The 18,827-nt window shown below is 37.9% G+C and overlaps 1 protein-coding gene across 2 annotated transcripts; it reads right to left on the reverse strand.

Moving 5' to 3' along the window:
- Positions 1 to 88: 88 nt before the first annotated feature.
- Positions 89 to 16,536, reverse strand: rab11fip1b (RAB11 family interacting protein 1 (class I) b). Of its 2 annotated transcripts, XM_052607308.1 has the most exons (6): positions 16,045 to 16,536; positions 9,432 to 9,856; positions 6,402 to 8,328; positions 3,498 to 4,790; positions 1,076 to 1,187; positions 89 to 941 (listed from the first exon to the last, which is right to left on the reverse strand). In XM_052607308.1, the coding sequence occupies exons 1-6, from the start codon at positions 16,392 to 16,394 to the stop codon at positions 735 to 737; spliced, it is 4,314 nt and encodes a 1,437-aa protein (XP_052463268.1). In that variant the 5' UTR covers positions 16,395 to 16,536; the 3' UTR covers positions 89 to 734. The 2 variants fall into 2 exon arrangements, with proteins under 2 accessions (XP_052463268.1, XP_052463269.1); XM_052607309.1 differs by lacking the exon at positions 3,498 to 4,790 and having other exon boundaries at positions 16,045 to 16,532.
- Between the last annotated feature and the right edge of the window lie 2,291 nt (positions 16,537 to 18,827).

Genomic DNA, 18,827 nt, shown 5'->3' on the forward strand with positions numbered 1-18,827 from the left:
ACGCAGCGTCTGACATTCCCTTAATGCTTGTTTAAAGAATCATGCTTATAAGCTTAACTTATATACTGAAAAATACACACAGACGCAATGTTGTGACGCTGCCCTTTGTAGAGCCACGCCTGTTACATTCTTTATTTCAAAAGCAGAGAAGAATAAAGCTTTCAGCTGACATGACAAAAGGCATAACATACATATGATCACATAGCCTTCTTTATTTATAAATGAACTGATTATTTTAAAGTGCTTAATTGAAAAGGAAACAGTGTATTAATACAGAGATCTGTCTACAAAATATTTTACAGCTTTGTAATACGTATAAAAAATTAAAAAAAAGAATATATGTAGTGCTATTTTGTTCATTTATATAACACGGGTTGCGTCCAACGCTTTGACCAAAATATTGAATAGATGATATATGTAACACTAATTCAAATAGGACAAAAATGGAGAGTAAAAACCTTTGAAGGAAATACTTTACATATGATTTATTTCAACATATACAAGAATGCATCAGACACATTGTTAGGTGGATCTGAAGTAAGCCAAACAACAAACATTCATGTCGTCACCATTGTGTCCAAGACGGTATACACCCTGATCTTCAGCGCACTAGTGTGTGTGCTACTGGCTTTAGTGAAAACCTCTGTGATTTACCCACAACCTTGTACTGTTGTTCATCCCATATTTGTGTTTGCAGTGAACATTAAATACATAACAGTCTGCTACAAAAGTACTCAAACTGACTTCTTCATGGAGCTCAAGGACATTAAGATGTTGGGGCTATCCTCCATGACACGCACCAGAAGATTGTCTATATAAAGCTCCAGTTCCCCAATCTTAGCATCCTTCTGAGAAAGCTGCTGCTTCTGCTTTTCCAACAAGTTAATGAGTTCTTCATAGGTTAGCTGGGAGTACGGCCCATTCCCTTTAGCCTCTGGGGCCTGAAAGATACAGTTGAACACAAACAGCATGCTTAAAAGTCAGACAGGAATAACATCTTAAAGAGACATATTTCGATTCAAAATATAGCAAATGGCTACACATTAGTTTAAGAAAAAAAGAAAGCTCATGCTACCTTCATCTTGACTTGTATGCCATCTGTAATTTTAGCAGGTCTGGAACCGTCTTGGGTCTCTCTGAGGTCTGGTTGCTTGTCAGTGGTGCTCAGGGGTTTCACTGCATGGGGCCTGAAAAGAGAAAGAGCTGTATAAGACTTCCAGGCAGATCCGAGATTTCAGGGGTGGAATACAAAGCAGTCAATCGCTGAACTCTGCCAGGAGACATAATTTTGATATTATCCTTTCTTAGAAAAAAAAATGAGAGAGAGAGAGAGAGAATTAATGGAAAAATGAAATGTTCACGCTGGGAAATTAAACACCCCATCCATACGATCTGAAACTCTGAAAAGACTAAGTTTAAACCATTCCAAACCATGTTCTTCAGAAAGAACAGTTATGTGGAAAGTCCCAACATTGAGTAATCTAGGGTCCATTGTGTATTACAATGTAAACAGATGCACGTATTGCAGTCAAGCAATACATTATAAGAACTAGTGGTCACAAGATGTGACATAACAACCACTGAAACTTATACGACCCTATCTTTTAGGAAATAATCATGGTATTCGGCCAAAACAAATGACAATTTTAAAACCAAGCAAAATGTCCTGTGGGTAATCAATCTCATAAGCAGTAAGTAACAATTAAAACAGGACAGCGGTGTCCAATTCTTTCTGCAGAGTTTACCTCCAATGCTAATTAAAACAGCTAACCAGTAAATTAAGGTGTCCAATATTGATAGAAACTAGGGCTGTGCGATTAATCGATTAATCGAAATCGTCATAAAATCACGATTTGAGCATGGGCGATTTCTAAATTGCTTTATAGCATGATTTTCCACGGCCCTGACCTCCTGCAGTATGCTATCTGATCCAATCAGAATGCAGCGCACCTAAATGGAGCGCAAGAACACAACAGACTGGGCATATGCCTACGTAACTCCAGGTTCAGGTATTTTTTTTCAGAGCCCATGTTAACGGATCAGAGGGTTCACACTGCATTTGGTAAAAGATGTGAACAGAAAAGGTTAGAAATAGAAAGGTGCTAAATAATTCATATCTAGCACATGAACATAGAGAGAGTGCACAGAACACAGTTTTAGCTAGATGAGAGACACGTTTTAAGTGCGAGCACTCTCTCTGGGCGAGAGCAGCTTATATCTGAGCACGCGTGTCTGGTTTTGTAACAGAGCAAAGGAAATCTCTGTGCAAGCGGAGAGATTCGCTCTCACGCATTATTTTAATGTGCTTTCGCATTACAATAATGCACTCTCACGGCTACTTCTGCACTGCATTCACATACTGTATACGCACTGCAAACGGAGTACGTGTGAACCTATAAAATGTATAACAAATATTTAAACACCTGAGGCACCGCTACATTGAGCTCAATGACCAATGAATGCATGGCAAAAAAGAAAACAAATTCCCTGGACACGGGATTTATTTATTTATTTTTTGCTATATGTCTAGACATTTTGTTACAGCTTTACTTAGTGATTATTTTGTCTTATGTCTGTTCTAGAGACATGTTACAACTTGATAAAGCTCTAATTGGTTTTCTTTTGAAAAAATGTTTCATATTCATACTGAATGCATTTATGACTGTAAAGCATGTCTGTGTGTGTCAAAATCATCATTGAAATCGAAATCGCAAAATTGATAAAAGAAATCACTATAGGTTTTTTTTTTGTTCATATGGCACAGCCCTAATAGAAACTTCCAGGCCTCTGGAATAGACTGCACTGAACATTGGTACCAGTGGTTTCAACAATTTACTTTATCCTACAATGCTTTAGAGAAATTCTGTGCAGGGGCAAGTTGAAGCCAAACTCTGCAGAACAGTGGCCCTCCAGGAGTAGGATTGAACACTACTGAGGTAGTAGATCTAGATGAACATCATCTCATGTAATTAATATATATGAGCAAAGTTGGTCAGTTTAATAAAGTTTTCCTACTTTTCAGGTCATTCTTAAACCACTGTCCACGGAAAATGAGGGATTCAAAATGACAAAACCAACAGGAACACTTCACAGTTATTCTAACAGGAACCTACAGGCAACTGCTACTTCACTACTGCTACTAAGTGTGTTCAACCCTGGATGAACGAGTTCAACATATGCACAGTACTACATGGTGGACTCAACATTTCACCTTCCTTGTCCGTCCCAAGTATACTTTGGCCTTAGAATGCTACAGAAACACTAAGAGACACTCCGATGCCATTATTATTTAGCCTGTGAATACATGTCATGGATATGCCTTTCAGTGGAATTGGTAAAAAGGAAGACGTTTGGAAAATGGATACTGCAAGAGGATTACTTAAAACTTTTACAACCTCTAAAAATTCAAGAACTACTACTGGAAAGCTAACAGCAACCTACCGTCAACTTCTGCTACTACATTTAACGGTCTGTAGAAGTTCAATGCATGGCCTCACCTGCAGGGTTTGAAGGAAGGATCACCTGCTCTCTCACTTTCACTCCCATTTTTCTGCCCAGTGAAGGGCTGAACTTCAATAGTTGACACTCGGGCAGGCGGGAGAGGCCGGTGCCCTGACCCATGACCTGCTTCCATTCTCAGAAGTGGGAGAACTTGACTGGAGGTTGAAGATGACTTCACCAGGGATTCAGTAAAACAAGAAGTTGACTTGCTACTATTAATAGTTAGTGACTTGTCTTGATCTTGTATGTTGGGTTGACTGGTTGAGTTCAATGGAGCTTCTGGTTGCTGGCCGGATGCTGATTTGGCAGGAGGCAATGGGGCCCGACTCTTCTTTTTGAAAACACCACTCTCAAGCAAAACATTTTCAGTATTCTTAGGATCATTCACATTGCAGAGAACCTTTCCAATGACTGGATCAGACCTTGAAGGTACGTCTTCTCCAAGAAAGACTAGTTTAGACTTTTCTGGTAAATCTGAGGAAAGGTCATCAGGGTGCACAGGCTCGGGTTTGGTAGAAGGCTCTTCAGATGCAAGAAGATCATCAAGGTTGTCAGTCAACTCATCTAGTTGATCAATGCAAGAGATTGAGGGAGCAATGGTTTTGTGTCCAGTCAAATGGAAATTACTTCTTGCTAGGTTGTTGGGTTCTGTTTCAGATGCAGATGTCTTGCAACATTTTGACTGTAATAAAGGCTTTGGAGCTGGGCCCTTGTTGTGTTTAGTTGTTTTGACCTCAGTAAATATAAAAGGGTTGGTTTCTTGTCTGTTACTGGGATGACCCTGGCTAAGATTTGTTAAACTGGTGTTCCCAGAATTGACTGCATCCGAGGTCCTAGACTCATCTTGCAAAACTGGTCGCACTTTAGTAGTCTGGTCTTTTTCCTGGAATCTAGTGGTTCTCTGTTCTCCGGTATGAAGAGGTGTAGTAGATTGGACTGCATGTCCATTTTGCACTTCTTGCTTGTTCTTTGGTGGTAAAGGTGCAGGACGTTTGTCCCGTTGTAAACTGCAGGAATCCATGTCTCCATCGTCCTCAGATCCTCTAGATAGAAAAGCTTGTGTGGCTTCAGGAATTGGTGGTGCTCTTGGAGGGATGTCTGTTTTTCCCATCTGCGTCTTCTTGTTCAGGGGAGGCATTGGTGCACGTCGTTTTTTATCTGACCTTTCTGTGGTGTCTCCGAAATTAACAACTTTCTCAGTGTTTCCACTATCAACATCAGAGTCATCTAAGAATGGATTGGTGTTTGGGATAGATGCTTGCGAAAAGGAGATTCCAGAAACAGAAGAACTGAAGAAGCATGGTAATGAAAGGGAACATTAAACTCAATCAAACACATCTGCTAAATATCGAAATAAATTGGCAGGCAAGTTAAAGCCACTTCATTTGGTCAACAACCATGAAAACCCACTAAAAGGACACTTTGTCATTAAAACTGACCCCGTTTACTTTCATAAATCATGCTCCTGTGTTATTGAGCAAATATTATCAATATCCATAACCTTTTTAAAGGGATAGTTAACATCAAAATTTAAATTATGTCATCATTTACTCATCCTCATGTCAATCCAAACTGTCTGGATTAAGTTGATGGACATTTATTACTTTCGAGGAATAAAGATTTCTGAGAGAAACTTCCTGAAAAAAAAAATTCCCTACTTTAACTGATGCCTTAAAGAGATAACTGGTTTAAATTTAAAGAGCCACCCACAAATTATGCCATTTGCTCTCCAGTCTCCTACACATTCCAGAACTGTTTCATGAAGCCCTCGAATGCATGAGTCAGAGAAAAGGAACTGCCTGATCAGCTGTTTTCCAGGGAAACAGATTTCTCCAGTTTCCCCTGGGTTAGAGCTCAATCAAGTAACACACAAGCACTAACACAATGAGGGTTAGAGACCTTATAAATAACTGTCAGCATTAATGCATCTCAGCAGAAATAAACAGATAAGACCATGGTAAGAAAGACTCTTCATTCATATTTGGTTAAGTGTTACTCAGATTAGTCGGCATGATAATAATCTTCAGAAAATATGTTGAGAAAAACAAAATGTTAATGTGAATTATCCTTACTCTGAGTCCTTGAAAACGTTTCGAAAGAACAGAATTTCATGTCAGATGTTTTTTTGGACTTGTACAGACACGCACTCATACCAACACACACAGTCTATTGCATATTTCATTATAGTGTCAAATGCTCTTACATGATGGCGTTAATCATGAAAGCATGGTGTTATGGGCGCTACCGCACTGAAACCGAGTTAGTCTAAGCATACTACAGAAACACTGAGACACTTCCATGCCTGTAATATTCAAGCTGTGATCATGGGTCATGGATTTGCCTTCCAGCAGAATTGGTAAAAAAGCAGACATTTGGAGAATGATTTGAAACAGCTTTGAGAAATTATGAAAGTATGAGTTACAGTATGAAGAAGGTTGAGAGTTCTTAAGAGTTGCAAAGAGGTTTAGAGTCAGCCGAATGTCTGTCAAGCCACAAACTTCATGAAAAAGGAGTGTTTCATTTTGGTACTGATTGGTACACTGAAGATAAAAGCATTCAACTGACTGGTCAAGTGTGCTTGTATATATACTTTTTTTTTTAAGTGGCCCACAGTGACATCCCAATTGCCCAAAATCTGCCCCAACGTAGCCATGCTGTATATTAAATATCAAAGATGTACCTCACACAGTATTTGGCTTTCATTGAGAACAAATAAATTATTAAGTTGCCATGTTGTGTTTTGGGGCCTAATTCATGTAACACATGCATTTTTTTTCATTCTTAGCCAACAGCTAGTTTCACTTACAATTTACATTAGAAATAGTTTATGTTTCATGAATGAGGCCAAATGGATGTAATTTAAAAACACAAACTCCTGAGCTTTCAGGAAAGACACTGACCTTGGCTTGACTGCAGAGACTTTGGTGGACTGATTCAGGGCTTCAGTTTGAGAAACCGTGGGATTGGTGTAACTCTCATCGAATGAGAGAGGGTCTTCAAAGGGACTGGCAGATGGGACGTAGTCCGGGTTAATCTCACCAGGGGCTTTTTTACTCTTATTCAGTCGAGCACTCCTGGGTTTCACCACAGGCCGCTGTTCTTGCTCTTCCTTCTGTCTCTCCATTTCTACTTTCTCTTGCCTGATTCTCTCCTGGTCTGCTTTCTCTTTCAGCTTCCTCTTCTCCTCCTCTTCATCAGCCTTTTTCCGCGCCTGCTCCTCTCTCATCCTTTCTTCCATTCTCTTGTTCTCAAGCTCCAGCTTCTCTTTTTCCAAACGTAACCTTTCTTGTTCTCTTCTTTCTTTCTGCTCAGACAGTCTTCTCTCTTCTTCCTCCATCCTTTTCCTCTTTTCCTCTGCTTCCAACTTTTCCTTTTCCTTTTGTAGTCTTTCCTCTTCTTCAGCACGTCTTCTTTCCATCTCGATCATTCTTGTCTCTTCTTCTTTCCGCAACTTTTCATTCTCAAGTCTCTCTTCCTCCATTCTCCTCTGTTCTTCTTCTTTCCTAGCCTTTTCCTTTTCCTCTTCCTCCATTCTATTCCTTTTCTCCTCTTTGATCCTCTCCTCCTCAGCTCTCCTTCTTTCCTCTTCCTGTTTGTTCTTTATTCTGATCATTTCTTCCTGCTCAATCCTTTTTCTTTCTCTATCCTCTGCCTCAATTCTTCTCCTTTCCTCTTCCTTTTTCCTCTCCTCTTCTCTCTCTATCCTCTTTCTTTCCTCCTCTCTCTCAATCCTTTTCCTCTCCTCTTCCTCTCTTTCCAGTCGTTTCCTCTCCTCTTCCCTCTCCAATCTCTTTTTTTCCTCAATCTGTTTCCTCTCCTCTTCCCTCTCTATCCTCTTTCTTTCCTCCTCTATCTCCATCTGTTTTCTCTCCTCCTCCCTCGCTATCCTCCTTCTTTCCTCCTCTCTTTCAATTAGTTTTCGCTCCTCTTCCTTCTCTATCCTCTTTCTTTCTTCCTCTCTCTCAATTCTTTTCCTCTCCTCTTCCTCTCTTTCCAGTCGTTTCCTCTCCTCTTCCCTCTCCAATCTCTTTTTTTCCTCAATTTGTTTCATCTCCTCTTCCCTTTCTATCCTCTTTCTTTCCTCCTCTCTCTCCATCTGTTTTCTCTCCTCTTCCCTCGATATCCTCTGTCTTTCCTCCTCTCTCTCAATCATTTTCCTCTCCTCTTCCTCTCTTTCCAAACGTTTCCTCTCCTCTTCCCTCTCCAATCTCTTTTTTTCCTCAATCTGTTTCCTCTCCTCTTCCCTCGCTATCCTCTTTCTTTCCTCCTCTTTTTCAATCAGTTTCCGTTCCTCTTCCTTCTCTATCCTCTTTCTTTCTTCCTCTCTCTCAATCCTTCTCCTCTCCTCTTCCTCTCTTTCCAACCGTTTCCTTTCCTCCTCCCTCTCCAATCTCTCTTTTTCCTCAATCTGTTTCCTCTCCTCTTCCTTCCTCTCTTCCTCTTCAGCCTGTCTCCGTTCCTCCTCTAGTCTTTTCCTGACTTCCGCTTCCCGTTTCCTCTGTTCCTCTTGTCTTCTTTGCATCTGTTCCACAGCATTCTCTTGAGTTTGTAGGTCAGAGGTTTTAAGAGAGTCCACTGAGGTACTAGAGGTTTTCCTGTCATGACCTCTGCGCAGGTCCTCCATGGATCCGTGGCCTGAGCTGTTCAGGCTGAAGGCGGAACCAGCCCTGGATCCTCTGCTCTCTGGTTCTTCTGTGTAGACATGACTGCCGTTGATGCACACGTTGCTCTGCACCATGCCCAGTCCAAGAGAGCCGGTGCCCTGGGAAACCTTGCTGTCAGAGCTTTCGGTCCGCTTGTGCTTCAGAAATTTAAATTTCTTTTTGCCTTTGAAAATAAAAAACAATATTACAATAATACTAAACTACTGAAATTTTGCACCAGTTATCAGTTTTGGCAGACCCTACCTTCTGCTAATTATGTTTTTAATTATATAGGGATGCACAATATATGGGTACTATAGTGATTATCTGTTTACATTATTCTGGAGATTTGTGTGGTTTATTAGCAATTTATTAGTTGGTATGGGATATTTAATTTTACAAGTTAATTTTCCCTATTTTTACATACAGTATAGACTACCTTTCTCATCATCTAATACTAACTTAAAATCAGTGTTATTTTAGTACAACTGAGATACTATTATGCTTTGAATTAGGTTTTTTTTATTTTAATATATTTTAGCAATTTTGTAATTGTTTTGGTACAAATCTGTTTGAATTTGTCATTTTTCTTTCCTTTTTTTTCTTTTTTGTTTATTATTTATTTTTATTTCAGTTAAGCAATTTTAGTAAAAAAAAAAAAAAAAGTAAAAAAAAATAGGCCTTTTATATTTTCTATATATAAAATTATTTTATTTTTTTTATTTCAGATATAGTTGTTTTTATTTTAAATCTTTTTTAATGGTTTAAGTTTACTATAATATCCCTGCTTAAAATGAATCTTTGAAAATACCAATAAATGTAATATAATTTTCATATATAATCTAAAAATTAAGCTCAAAATAAATATCCATTTCTCATACTATACTTCATCATTTTGTGATGCTAAAATTTCCATTAAATATTAATTTTAAGTATTAGTGATTTATTTTTAATTTATATATACAAAATACCAGCCATTTATCAGTTATCAGCCATAACATGAAAATCAATAAATAATATTTAAATAAATAAATATGATTCCAACTTCCAAATCAGACTAAACCAGTATAATTAATATCAGAAGATTTCAATATTTACTTTGCATTTAGCAGATGCAAGGGAGTTGCATATATTTATTAGTTCACGATTTCTCTGGTGCTCAAACCCAGGACTTTGGCAACACTTGCATCATAGTGTATTGACTGACCTGCAGGAACAATATGGTAGCCAACATATTATCTATCCCTAATATTGAAAATATTACAGCAATAAATAGTGTTGTGATACCTTCAGGAGACTCTACATTTAGGCCAGAAGATCTGCTCAGACTGATGGCCGAGTCTTTTTCAGGCAGGGTGGCGAGCGTGGACATGGACTGGGAAATGTTACGCTGCAGAGAGGGCTTGGGTTTGAAAAGAGATTTGAGTTTATTCTTCTTTTTGGCTCCAGGTGTGGAGTCCGGTTCTTCTCCCTCGCTGTCAGTCAGTACCTGGCTGACTGAAGGCACAATGGCAGAAGCAGAATCCGACATCCCATCTTTCTTCTTCCCTTTCAGCTTATCTTTAAGCTTCCCCAGCCGTGAGCGTGACTTGTCCTGTCCGGAGAGGTCGTACATGCTGGCCGTCATGTTGTTCTTCATAAACTGAATGTCTAGGAGAACCTCACCCCTGTCTTTATCAGCCTTCCCCGTCTTGCCCATCAATTTGAACCATCTGTATGAAAGCAAATACCACAGGATGTTTAGTTTCAAGCATTTTGTTCTCCCTCCTCAAAGAAAAGAAAGCCAGAGGCAAAACCGAGATAAAAGATATGAGATTATGTTGTGACATGTAGTTACACTTTGCAAAATTGGTTAGAACTGCAATAATGACAAGGTTGTTGTGCACTCAAAGCCATGGGATCCCAAAGTCCAAGTAAATAGTTTCACGGGATTGTTGACATTCCTCAACGGCTATAAACCAGAACGGCACATGACGGTTCAATGACCGCGACACGGCCTTATCATAACTCAGGGACACCAGTGGAGAACAACGACTTCATGTTCTAAAACAAACATCCACTGTGTGGGGAAAAAAAAAAAAGTCTCGAATGAATGAGAGAAAAACACATTTTCCCTTTAGACATCAATAAAATAGGTCCATCAATCTAAAAAGGCAAAAATATAACTCGCAGCCTTCAGCAAGCTGTTTCTTAGCTACAGAGAGAGAGGTATCATGTTGTTTTCCAGCTAAATGTTGTAGGAAATGACTGTCTGAGCTGGCGGGCTAACATGCCTGTAAGGAACAACAAACTTCAATCCATGAAAAATGGAAGCGGAATAAGATGAGGACACAAGGGTGCGGTAACTGCATGCAGGACTCATTTCATGGAAACTTATGTTTGCAGTAGCGTTTGGCTGCGAGAATGGAGTGGGTGGCTTAGAAAGGCAATTTTGAGAATGCCACAATACTGACACCCGGGGCAGAAAACACACATTGGCAGATTAGGGTCAGGTTTGAGAGGGATAGATGGAAATTCACTAAAACCTTATAAGCCAAACGTGTTTCAAACTAGACTTTTAGAATTGCAGAAAAAAATATATAAAATATGGCATATGGTGCCTGACATAATGGCTTGGAGATAAAATTAAATTTAATTAAAACAAAACAAGATCCTAGCTCTGAAGTTTCACGTGATTGTTGACATTACTCCACGGTTATTAAGCAGAACACCCTGCGCTTTAATGATCAAGTCTCAAGGACACTAGAGAAGAACAAAAACCTCAGGGTCTAAAACAGACAAAGGACAAAAGACTTGAATGAGTGCCAGTAGAAATTAAAATCCATTAAATCTCAAAAAATATAAAATCTAAAATTTGATGCATAGCTAAACAAAAAAATATTAGTGATATATTTCAGTATCGAAAAAGGTTGAGATATAACAGTCTTGTTTTCTTCTTAAGCTCGACATCTCAGAACCTAGAAAATCTCAATCCAGTAACCATTAACAGTCTTGTTTCTCATCCAGTCTCTTCAACAGAAGCTGCTACTTCAATGTTTATGCTGGCAGAAAGTGCTCTGGACACAGTGAGTAATGCAGTGCTAATGCTACAGAGAAAATGGCATGTTGGGCGTGTGTTTAAATGACTTCGTGGCTGTCTGCTAAATAATACTGCAATGAGTCTAAAGCTAAATATAGCAACACACCCTGGGACAATTAGCGAATGATTCCTGCTGCCCGCCTACGCCTCAATAACATTTAGCACCATTACAAAGCACATATTACGTCAGAGAATAACAAACTAACTAGCGGAGATAAACAATACAGCAAAAAGCAACTCAAATTTGTCTGCAATATTTATTTATTTTCTCTGAAATGGCTTAAAAAGCTTTCTTACTTTTTTTCTCAGAGAGATCATAACAGACCGTTAATGTTGTTAAGCAGAAGTGAAACAAGAAGTATTGTTTTGCACTAAATGAACAAAGAACCTAATGGTTATGAACCAACTTAAATATATATAAACAGCCATATTCACCTGTAATTGTGGTCAAAATTTTACATAAACCTTTACATAAACTCTAAAATGTTAATTATTTTACCTAAATAACAAGGGACTCATGAACAACTATCACACGCACAAAAAAAAACGAAAGAATCAAACATATGTAAACTTATAAACAAGGTAATTTTCATACATTCAACTATGATTTTCTGTTGTGGACTATATGCAAACATCTTTTACATTATCTGAAATGTCTTACTAAATAAGAAATAACATGCATTTTGTATGATCTCTCTTATTTTGGTAAAAAAATTAACGTTTTGCATATAAAAGTGTATGTAAAATTTTAACCACAACTAAATATAGTTATATATATATAGCCTAAAGAATATTATTGATAATTCTGTAAATATTTTAATCACCAGGCTTTGAATATGATGCTTGACCACATTTGAACAATTACATTCAAACAATCTACAATTCAAGTTTTTAGACTTTACTAACCATTAAACCAAGTCTGAATAACTGCAATCAGTGTGTAAAATAGAAGTGGTTAAAGGGCTGGTAACCTGAAAGTTGCTGAATCAAATCCTGGAAGCAGTGAACCATAAGCGAACACAATTATGCCCTCCAACAATTAAAGCTGTTAAACCACATTTTTTTCTTTTGCTAATTACACAATGACAAGAGAAATAGCCCTGCAGGGTTGATTTGACATGACATGTTCGGACAACACCTCAAACCCGTAGAAATTCACTGATGCAAACAAGCAGCTTCTGCTGTGATGTCACTCAGAGGTTGCGTTGCAGTTCTGGTCAGAGGAGGGAAGTTGCAAAAGGGTGTTGCCTGGTTTGAGATGAGTTTTAGACAAGCTTGACAAGTCTTTATATACAAAATATTACCCTATCATGAAAATCTGCTTTTTTTTATAATTTCTTTTTTTATTTAAAGTCTGCTTACGGTAAATGCTTCTATTTATTGGAAAAAAAGGAAAAAAATTATGTCAGGCCCTATTTTGTACCAGATTAGTAGAAAGTGTCAGTTTCAAAAAAAGAAGACTTCTTAAAACTCATCTGTTTCGCCTTGTAAGATCCTCAATAACAGCGGTTCCCTGACAGGAAGTGAAGGCAGCATCAGATGAATCAGCACTGGATGTTTCATTGTTCCAATGTGTCTCTCAGCAGCTGAACTTCCTGCATGTGCCAGCGCACTGATAAGTGTGTTATGTGACAGGACTGTTTTATCACACGCAGCAGTGCAGGAACCTTTCCTAAGCTCAACCTTATAGAGTTTCAGTTCACTTGCTGTAAAATATTCAACAAAATACGTATGAACCTTAGATAATTGAACGCATTTCTATCATGTGACATAACAACATGGGATTTTGTTGATTCTTCCAACTGGCAGAACATTACTTTTGATAACATGAAGGATTCAATATCCAAGTTCACATAATATTGAATTGTTTCTGCTGATATAAAAGACGTAAACTTTGTCGGTTGATGGTTCGGAGCAGACAGGTGACAAGCTCCCATTCTGCCTCGAATCAGGAAAGAGCTCCTGATAACGTGTCAGCACATGAGGTCACGCTCGATCAATCTCTTCTGTATTAGCATGAGGCGTTTAGCATATTTTAGGCATATCCTCTGAAGCGTCCTCTGTATGTGTGACTGAGAGAGAGAAAGTGTTTTCTCCACTTTGAAGTCTGAAGCAGTTGACAAGCCTTGACTTTATGCTACGCTAAGAGAAATTGAGTTATCAGGCAACGCATGTCACGTACGTCAAAGCCTGAGAGAGAACTGGGCCACAAACAGAACAATCAGACGCCAGAAAAGGGATGTTAGATATTTAACCTTCTCCAAAATACAGTTTTGTTTAAATGACTGCACAATATAACAGAGGACATTTGAGTGGAAGAAAAAAGTGCACAAAGGGGTGTGAGTTAAATGCAAAAATCTAATATTAAGGTTCTGAGGGTTGTTAAAATGAATACACTATACTGTTCAAAAAAGATTTTTTTTATGTCTTTAAAAAGGAGTCTCTTGTGTTTAACAAGGCTGCATTTATTTGATAAAAAATATGGTAAAAACTAATATATTATTTTATACATTATTACAATATAAAATAACTTATTTGATCAAGAATATAGTAAAAATGGCAATGTTTTAATATTTTATATATTATTACAATTAACTGTTTTCTATTTAAATATTTTATTCCTGTGATACAAAGCTGAATTTTCAGCATCATTACTCTAGTCTTCAGTGTCACATGATCCTTCAGAAACTTGTACAGAAACATTTCTTCTTATCAAGGCTGAAAACTGAAAACTAAGCTGAGCTTAGTAATATTTCCATTATACTATTTTCAGGTTTCTTTGCTGAATAGAGAAAGAAGAGCATTAATTTGAAATATATATATATATATATATATATATATATATATATATATATATATATATATATATATATATATATATATATATATATATATATCATAAATGTCTTAACTGTCATTTTTGATCAATTTAATGCACTTTTGCTGAATAAAAGTATTAATTTATTAAAAAAAAAAAAAAAAAAAAAACTCACTGTGACCCTGACCTTTTGAACTTCACAAAACAACACTGTAACACAAAATATTATTAATAACAAGACTTTATTTTTAGATTACAATTTCGATCGGTTACGGTAAAAGAACCAGGAACTAGTTCTGGGAGCAATAGAAATGAGAAAATACTGATATGAAGATCAGGGAAATTGACGACAATATAGGAGAAGAACAGGAAGTAATTAGTCTTCTGATTCATCTAGGCAGAAAGAATGAATCCGCTCCATGGAAATTATAACAATACTCTGAGTTCAACAGAAGCTTAATCGATGTGGCATAATGTTGACTGACTACCACAAACAAAACACACACACACACACACACACACTAATATGGGTTACACTTAGGCTACAATAAAAGTGAATGGTGGTAACAAAATTAAAACTGAAAGCTGCTCCTAACGTAAAAAGAGTGACATCAAATTAAAGTGATGTCTTCTAGTGATAACACCCTGGTGACTGTCAATCTTACACACACCCCCGGAGAGATCACACTTCAAAATCACCATCAGAACTGCAGATCGGTTTCCAAGAAACACCGAGGTCCAGTTTCATATAAGAGTCGGCTTACTTAAAGAGCCTTGTGTCACTTTCCGGTTCCTCTGACCCTGGAGACCAGCAGCCCACACGGTTACAGGACAAGATATGACTTACTTAGCATAATAGGCTCTATCACTTGACAACAGGAAATGTCTCAGTCAGACCCAAAAAGAAACCCAGGAGCCGAGCTCTCTAGTGGCCTAGTTCATTAGAAAACAGCTTTCATTCTGACTCAACCCTCAGCTAAACTTATAGAGTAAAAATAATTATTTGCCAGAAGGCCAGACAGGAAGGCTCAGTGCATGAGACTGAATTAGATCTTGAAATAAAAATGACCAGGCAGGTTCTAATAAAAAAACTCTGAGCATTTACAAGCAAACAATGAAAGTCATTCAGAGAGCAGGTGAAGAAACACAAGCTCTTCAAATCCAAGGTCAGAATGCTTTGAAGGATTTATGTGATACTTTGTAAATTGTAGTCGAAAAAAAAAACTTTGCTTACTGTGACTGATGTTACAATGATGTGTAGAGGTAAACTAATTTATTCATGAAGTCTGTGAATAATGTAGACCGTGTGATCCTGGATTACAGCGCGATGGAATAACCACCCGATCCAGTCAAACAGATTTGCACTGACCTTTAACAAACATTCCAAAGGAAAGCTAATGGAATTTCATTAAAATAAGATGGAGGAAAAGAGGAATTTAAACGATATTTTTATTTTTTGTTTGTTTGTTTTTATTTATCGTATAACAATTGCCTCCAAATTTCATTAGGAATCTGATCCTTAAGAAAACATCTGTAAAAACTAAATAATGAGGCATTTGTGGAGGCCTGTGATGTCTCTGGTTGAGGGAAAAAATACCAGCCTGGTCCTTTCGGTCTACCATGAGCAAATCCAAAAACATTCAAAGCTCAGTTCATTATTTCCACATAAGGAAGTTGTGATGCCATCTTTCAGCAAAGAAGTATTCTAGTAGAAGTGTCCAAACTCTTATAAGAAGCTGAGAAAAGTCAGACGCACTTGAGAAGGGCCTTTATGTTTTTCCCAAAAATAATATATATATATATATATATATATATATATATATATAGAGAGAGAGAGAGAGAGAGAGAGAGAGAGAGAGAGAGAGAGAGAGAGAGAGAGAGAGAGAGAGAGAGAGGACCAGAACTGTTGCATATAAATAAATTAAACATGAGGCTACAATTTGTGTGTGTGTGTGTTTGTGTATACATATATAATGTTTATATAATGTATAATTTTCACTCACTCTGTTTTATTACGGGATTTATTGTCTTGGAGTTCCAGGAGGTTGACGGTCGCCTGTCCGAGCACTTTATCGGGTCCCATCAGTGCCCGGTGCATCACACACACCTGTAGGGTGCAACGCTCCGCGTTACTGGGGTGAAAGAGCGGCAGGTCGAACGCGGCCTCCTCTTTCCACACCGGTGCGACGGTTTTCTCCGCCACCGAGGTGGAGAACTTATCCTTGGCCACCTGCATGACGGCGTACGCGTCGTTAGTGCCATTCTTCCCTTTGGTCCGCAAACCCCTCGCCTGAAGCACCGTTACCTGGACGCTGGTGGGGAACCACTGCTGGCTTTGCTCTGCCAGAGACATTTCTATGAAAACCCAGCCCGTTTCAGTTTGGGCTGAAAAAACAGGACGCGCGAGCTGTCTTGCCCAGCGAGAAGTTTCAATGTGTCAAAGGTCCGTTAATGTCTCGCTGGAAAAGTTTCACCTTATCCAGTGAAGCAACAAGTGAGCGTCACTCTAAAGCCACGCCCACAGTCACGACTGCAGCGGCGCGTGGGCGTGGCCTGCTGTAACGCACCGAACAGAGCGGAAGATTAAAGAGTTAGTTCACCCAAAAATGCAAAACAGGCCACATATTACTCACCCTCAAGGTATCCTATGTGTATATGACTTTCCTCTTTCAGACATATCCAGTCGGTGTTATATAAAACATGTTCTTTGATCTTTCAAGCTGTTTAATGGCACTCAGCAGGGGTTGCAGTGCTTCATTCCAAAAGAACCGAAATAAAAAGTGCCCATCGATTAAAAAAAAAGTGTCTCACAAGGCTTAGGGGGTGAACAAAGGCCTCCTGTAGCAATCAATGTGTTTTTGTACGAAAAATAACCATATTTAAAACATAATAATCAATTTAATCCAGCTTGCGCTCACTGTTGTACACAAAACAGTTCTGGACAGATGACATATAAGGTCAACTTACAAAATGCACATAAACACACACACATATTACATTTCACTGACATAACAAGGCCTAAATACTAAAATCTCACATACTGAGTGCATAGTGACATTAATAATGTCAAATTAATAATGATTTTTAAAAGAAAGTCGTGACGTTTGCCAATTATGGTTACTATACTCAGAATTGGTGGTCAACCTATCCAAGTGCAAACACACCCAGAGCAGTGGGCAGCTATATATCCAGCACCTAGGGAGCAACTGGGGGTTCAGTGCCTTGCTCAAGGGCACTTCAGCCATGGGTATTGAGGGAGGAAGAGAGCGCTGTTCATCCACCCCCCTCCCACCTACAACTCCTGCCAGCACAGAGACTCAAACCAGCGACCTTCTGGTAACTAGTCTGACTCTCTAAACATAAGACCACAGCTGCCCCTTATAATAGCAATTCTATGATGCTCCTTTCAATTATGACTATTTATTAGAGATGTGTAATTAAAATGTCCCATGACTAAATTTAGACATTAGAGAACTGTAGAGCTATGTGGCACAACGCTACAATTATACTCTAATCGTCATGCCGGCAGTGACCAGTTCTAAATGTTCATTAAAAAAAGGGAACACACATTTGTCCTTTTATTGCAAAAGAGTTTTAAACCTAAAAAAGGAAGATTGTAGATGTAATTTCTGCAAATAACACAGTCGTCACTCTGAAATATAAAGCAAACCAACAGAAATGAGGAATGTAAGATACTTGAAACAAACACTGCCAACCATTTTATTAAAAATATGTAAAATGACCTAAAATAGAGGCCGATTAGACAAAAACAAAAAGTATGCTTGTCGGAATCATACCACTGTCTTCTATTTAAAGCTGAAATTGAATTCGTTAAATGAATAAACACCTGTTTATTACTGTGAATCTGCTTTGAAACAATCTGTATTATATAAAGTGCAATATAAATAAATTTGCCTTGTTTCATAATTCATTATTGTGAATCAATCTGTTTTTCCACAGCCAGTTAAACAAAACACCAGGCATTAACACAAGGTCACCATCATTCATTAATGATGAATCTCCATTGTCATTTAGGGTTTTAATAATAAATATGATGTGAACAAGCACCATGTTCCTTCATGAGGATAATGTGAGTTTGTATTGTTCCTGAAACCTGTCATTCGAGGCCTTCATAGTTCTGCATGGGGAGTGGAAGTCAACAGGGCACATCCCTTTAACAACTCTCTGTCACTGTATTCCTTTACATAATACAATTAGGTCAGACTGCAGGCTACTCAGATGAATTGCTATTCATGCCACAACAGTAAAATAAAAAAAGACATCTACATTATGTTATGGAATACTCTTTTTTTTCTGTGTTATAGCTGTGGGATGCATTCCAGTGATGTCATCTCTTCCGCAAAATGCCAGACATTAACTGAAAGCATAATTTCATCATGCAGCTACAGCTCAGTCACAAACTGTAGGTTTTCAATTTTTGCAATGCAATAGTGAAACATGAGAAAACACTGCCCTCTAGAGAGGACTATAAATAAATAACTGCCAAAAATTTTAAATTCATTCTGCAAAATTCATTCTGCACAAGATATTTTGAAGAATGTTGGTGTACAAAAAATGGTTTGAGGTCCCATTGACTTCCATAGTATGGACAAAAAAATACTAGGAAAGTCAATAGGAACCAACACTTCTCTGTTTAGTTACCAACATTCTTTAAAATATATCTTCATTTGTGTTCCATAGAAGAAAGAAAGTTACATGCTGTTTTTAAATGACCTTATACATGAATAATGACAGAAATTTTATTTTTGGGCAGGATTTTTATTAA

This window comes from Carassius gibelio, chromosome A10 (genome assembly GCF_023724105.1).
Source record: "Carassius gibelio isolate Cgi1373 ecotype wild population from Czech Republic chromosome A10, carGib1.2-hapl.c, whole genome shotgun sequence".
Classification (NCBI taxonomy): Eukaryota; Metazoa; Chordata; class Actinopteri; order Cypriniformes; family Cyprinidae; genus Carassius; species Carassius gibelio.

Excerpts from the sequence above, each read along its gene's own strand:
- rab11fip1b (XM_052607308.1), bottom strand. The coding sequence starts at position 16,394 with ATGTCTCTGGCAGAGCAAAGCCAGCAGTGGTTCCCCACCAGCGTCCAG. Across the intron at positions 9,857-16,044 it reads AAATCCCGTAATAAAACAGA|ATGGTTCAAATTGATGGGCA; the intron begins GTGAGTGAAAAT and ends GCTTTCATACAG. Across the intron at positions 4,791-6,401 it reads GTCTCTGCAGTCAAGCCAAG|TTCTTCTGTTTCTGGAATCT; the intron begins GTCAGTGTCTTT and ends ATGCTTCTTCAG.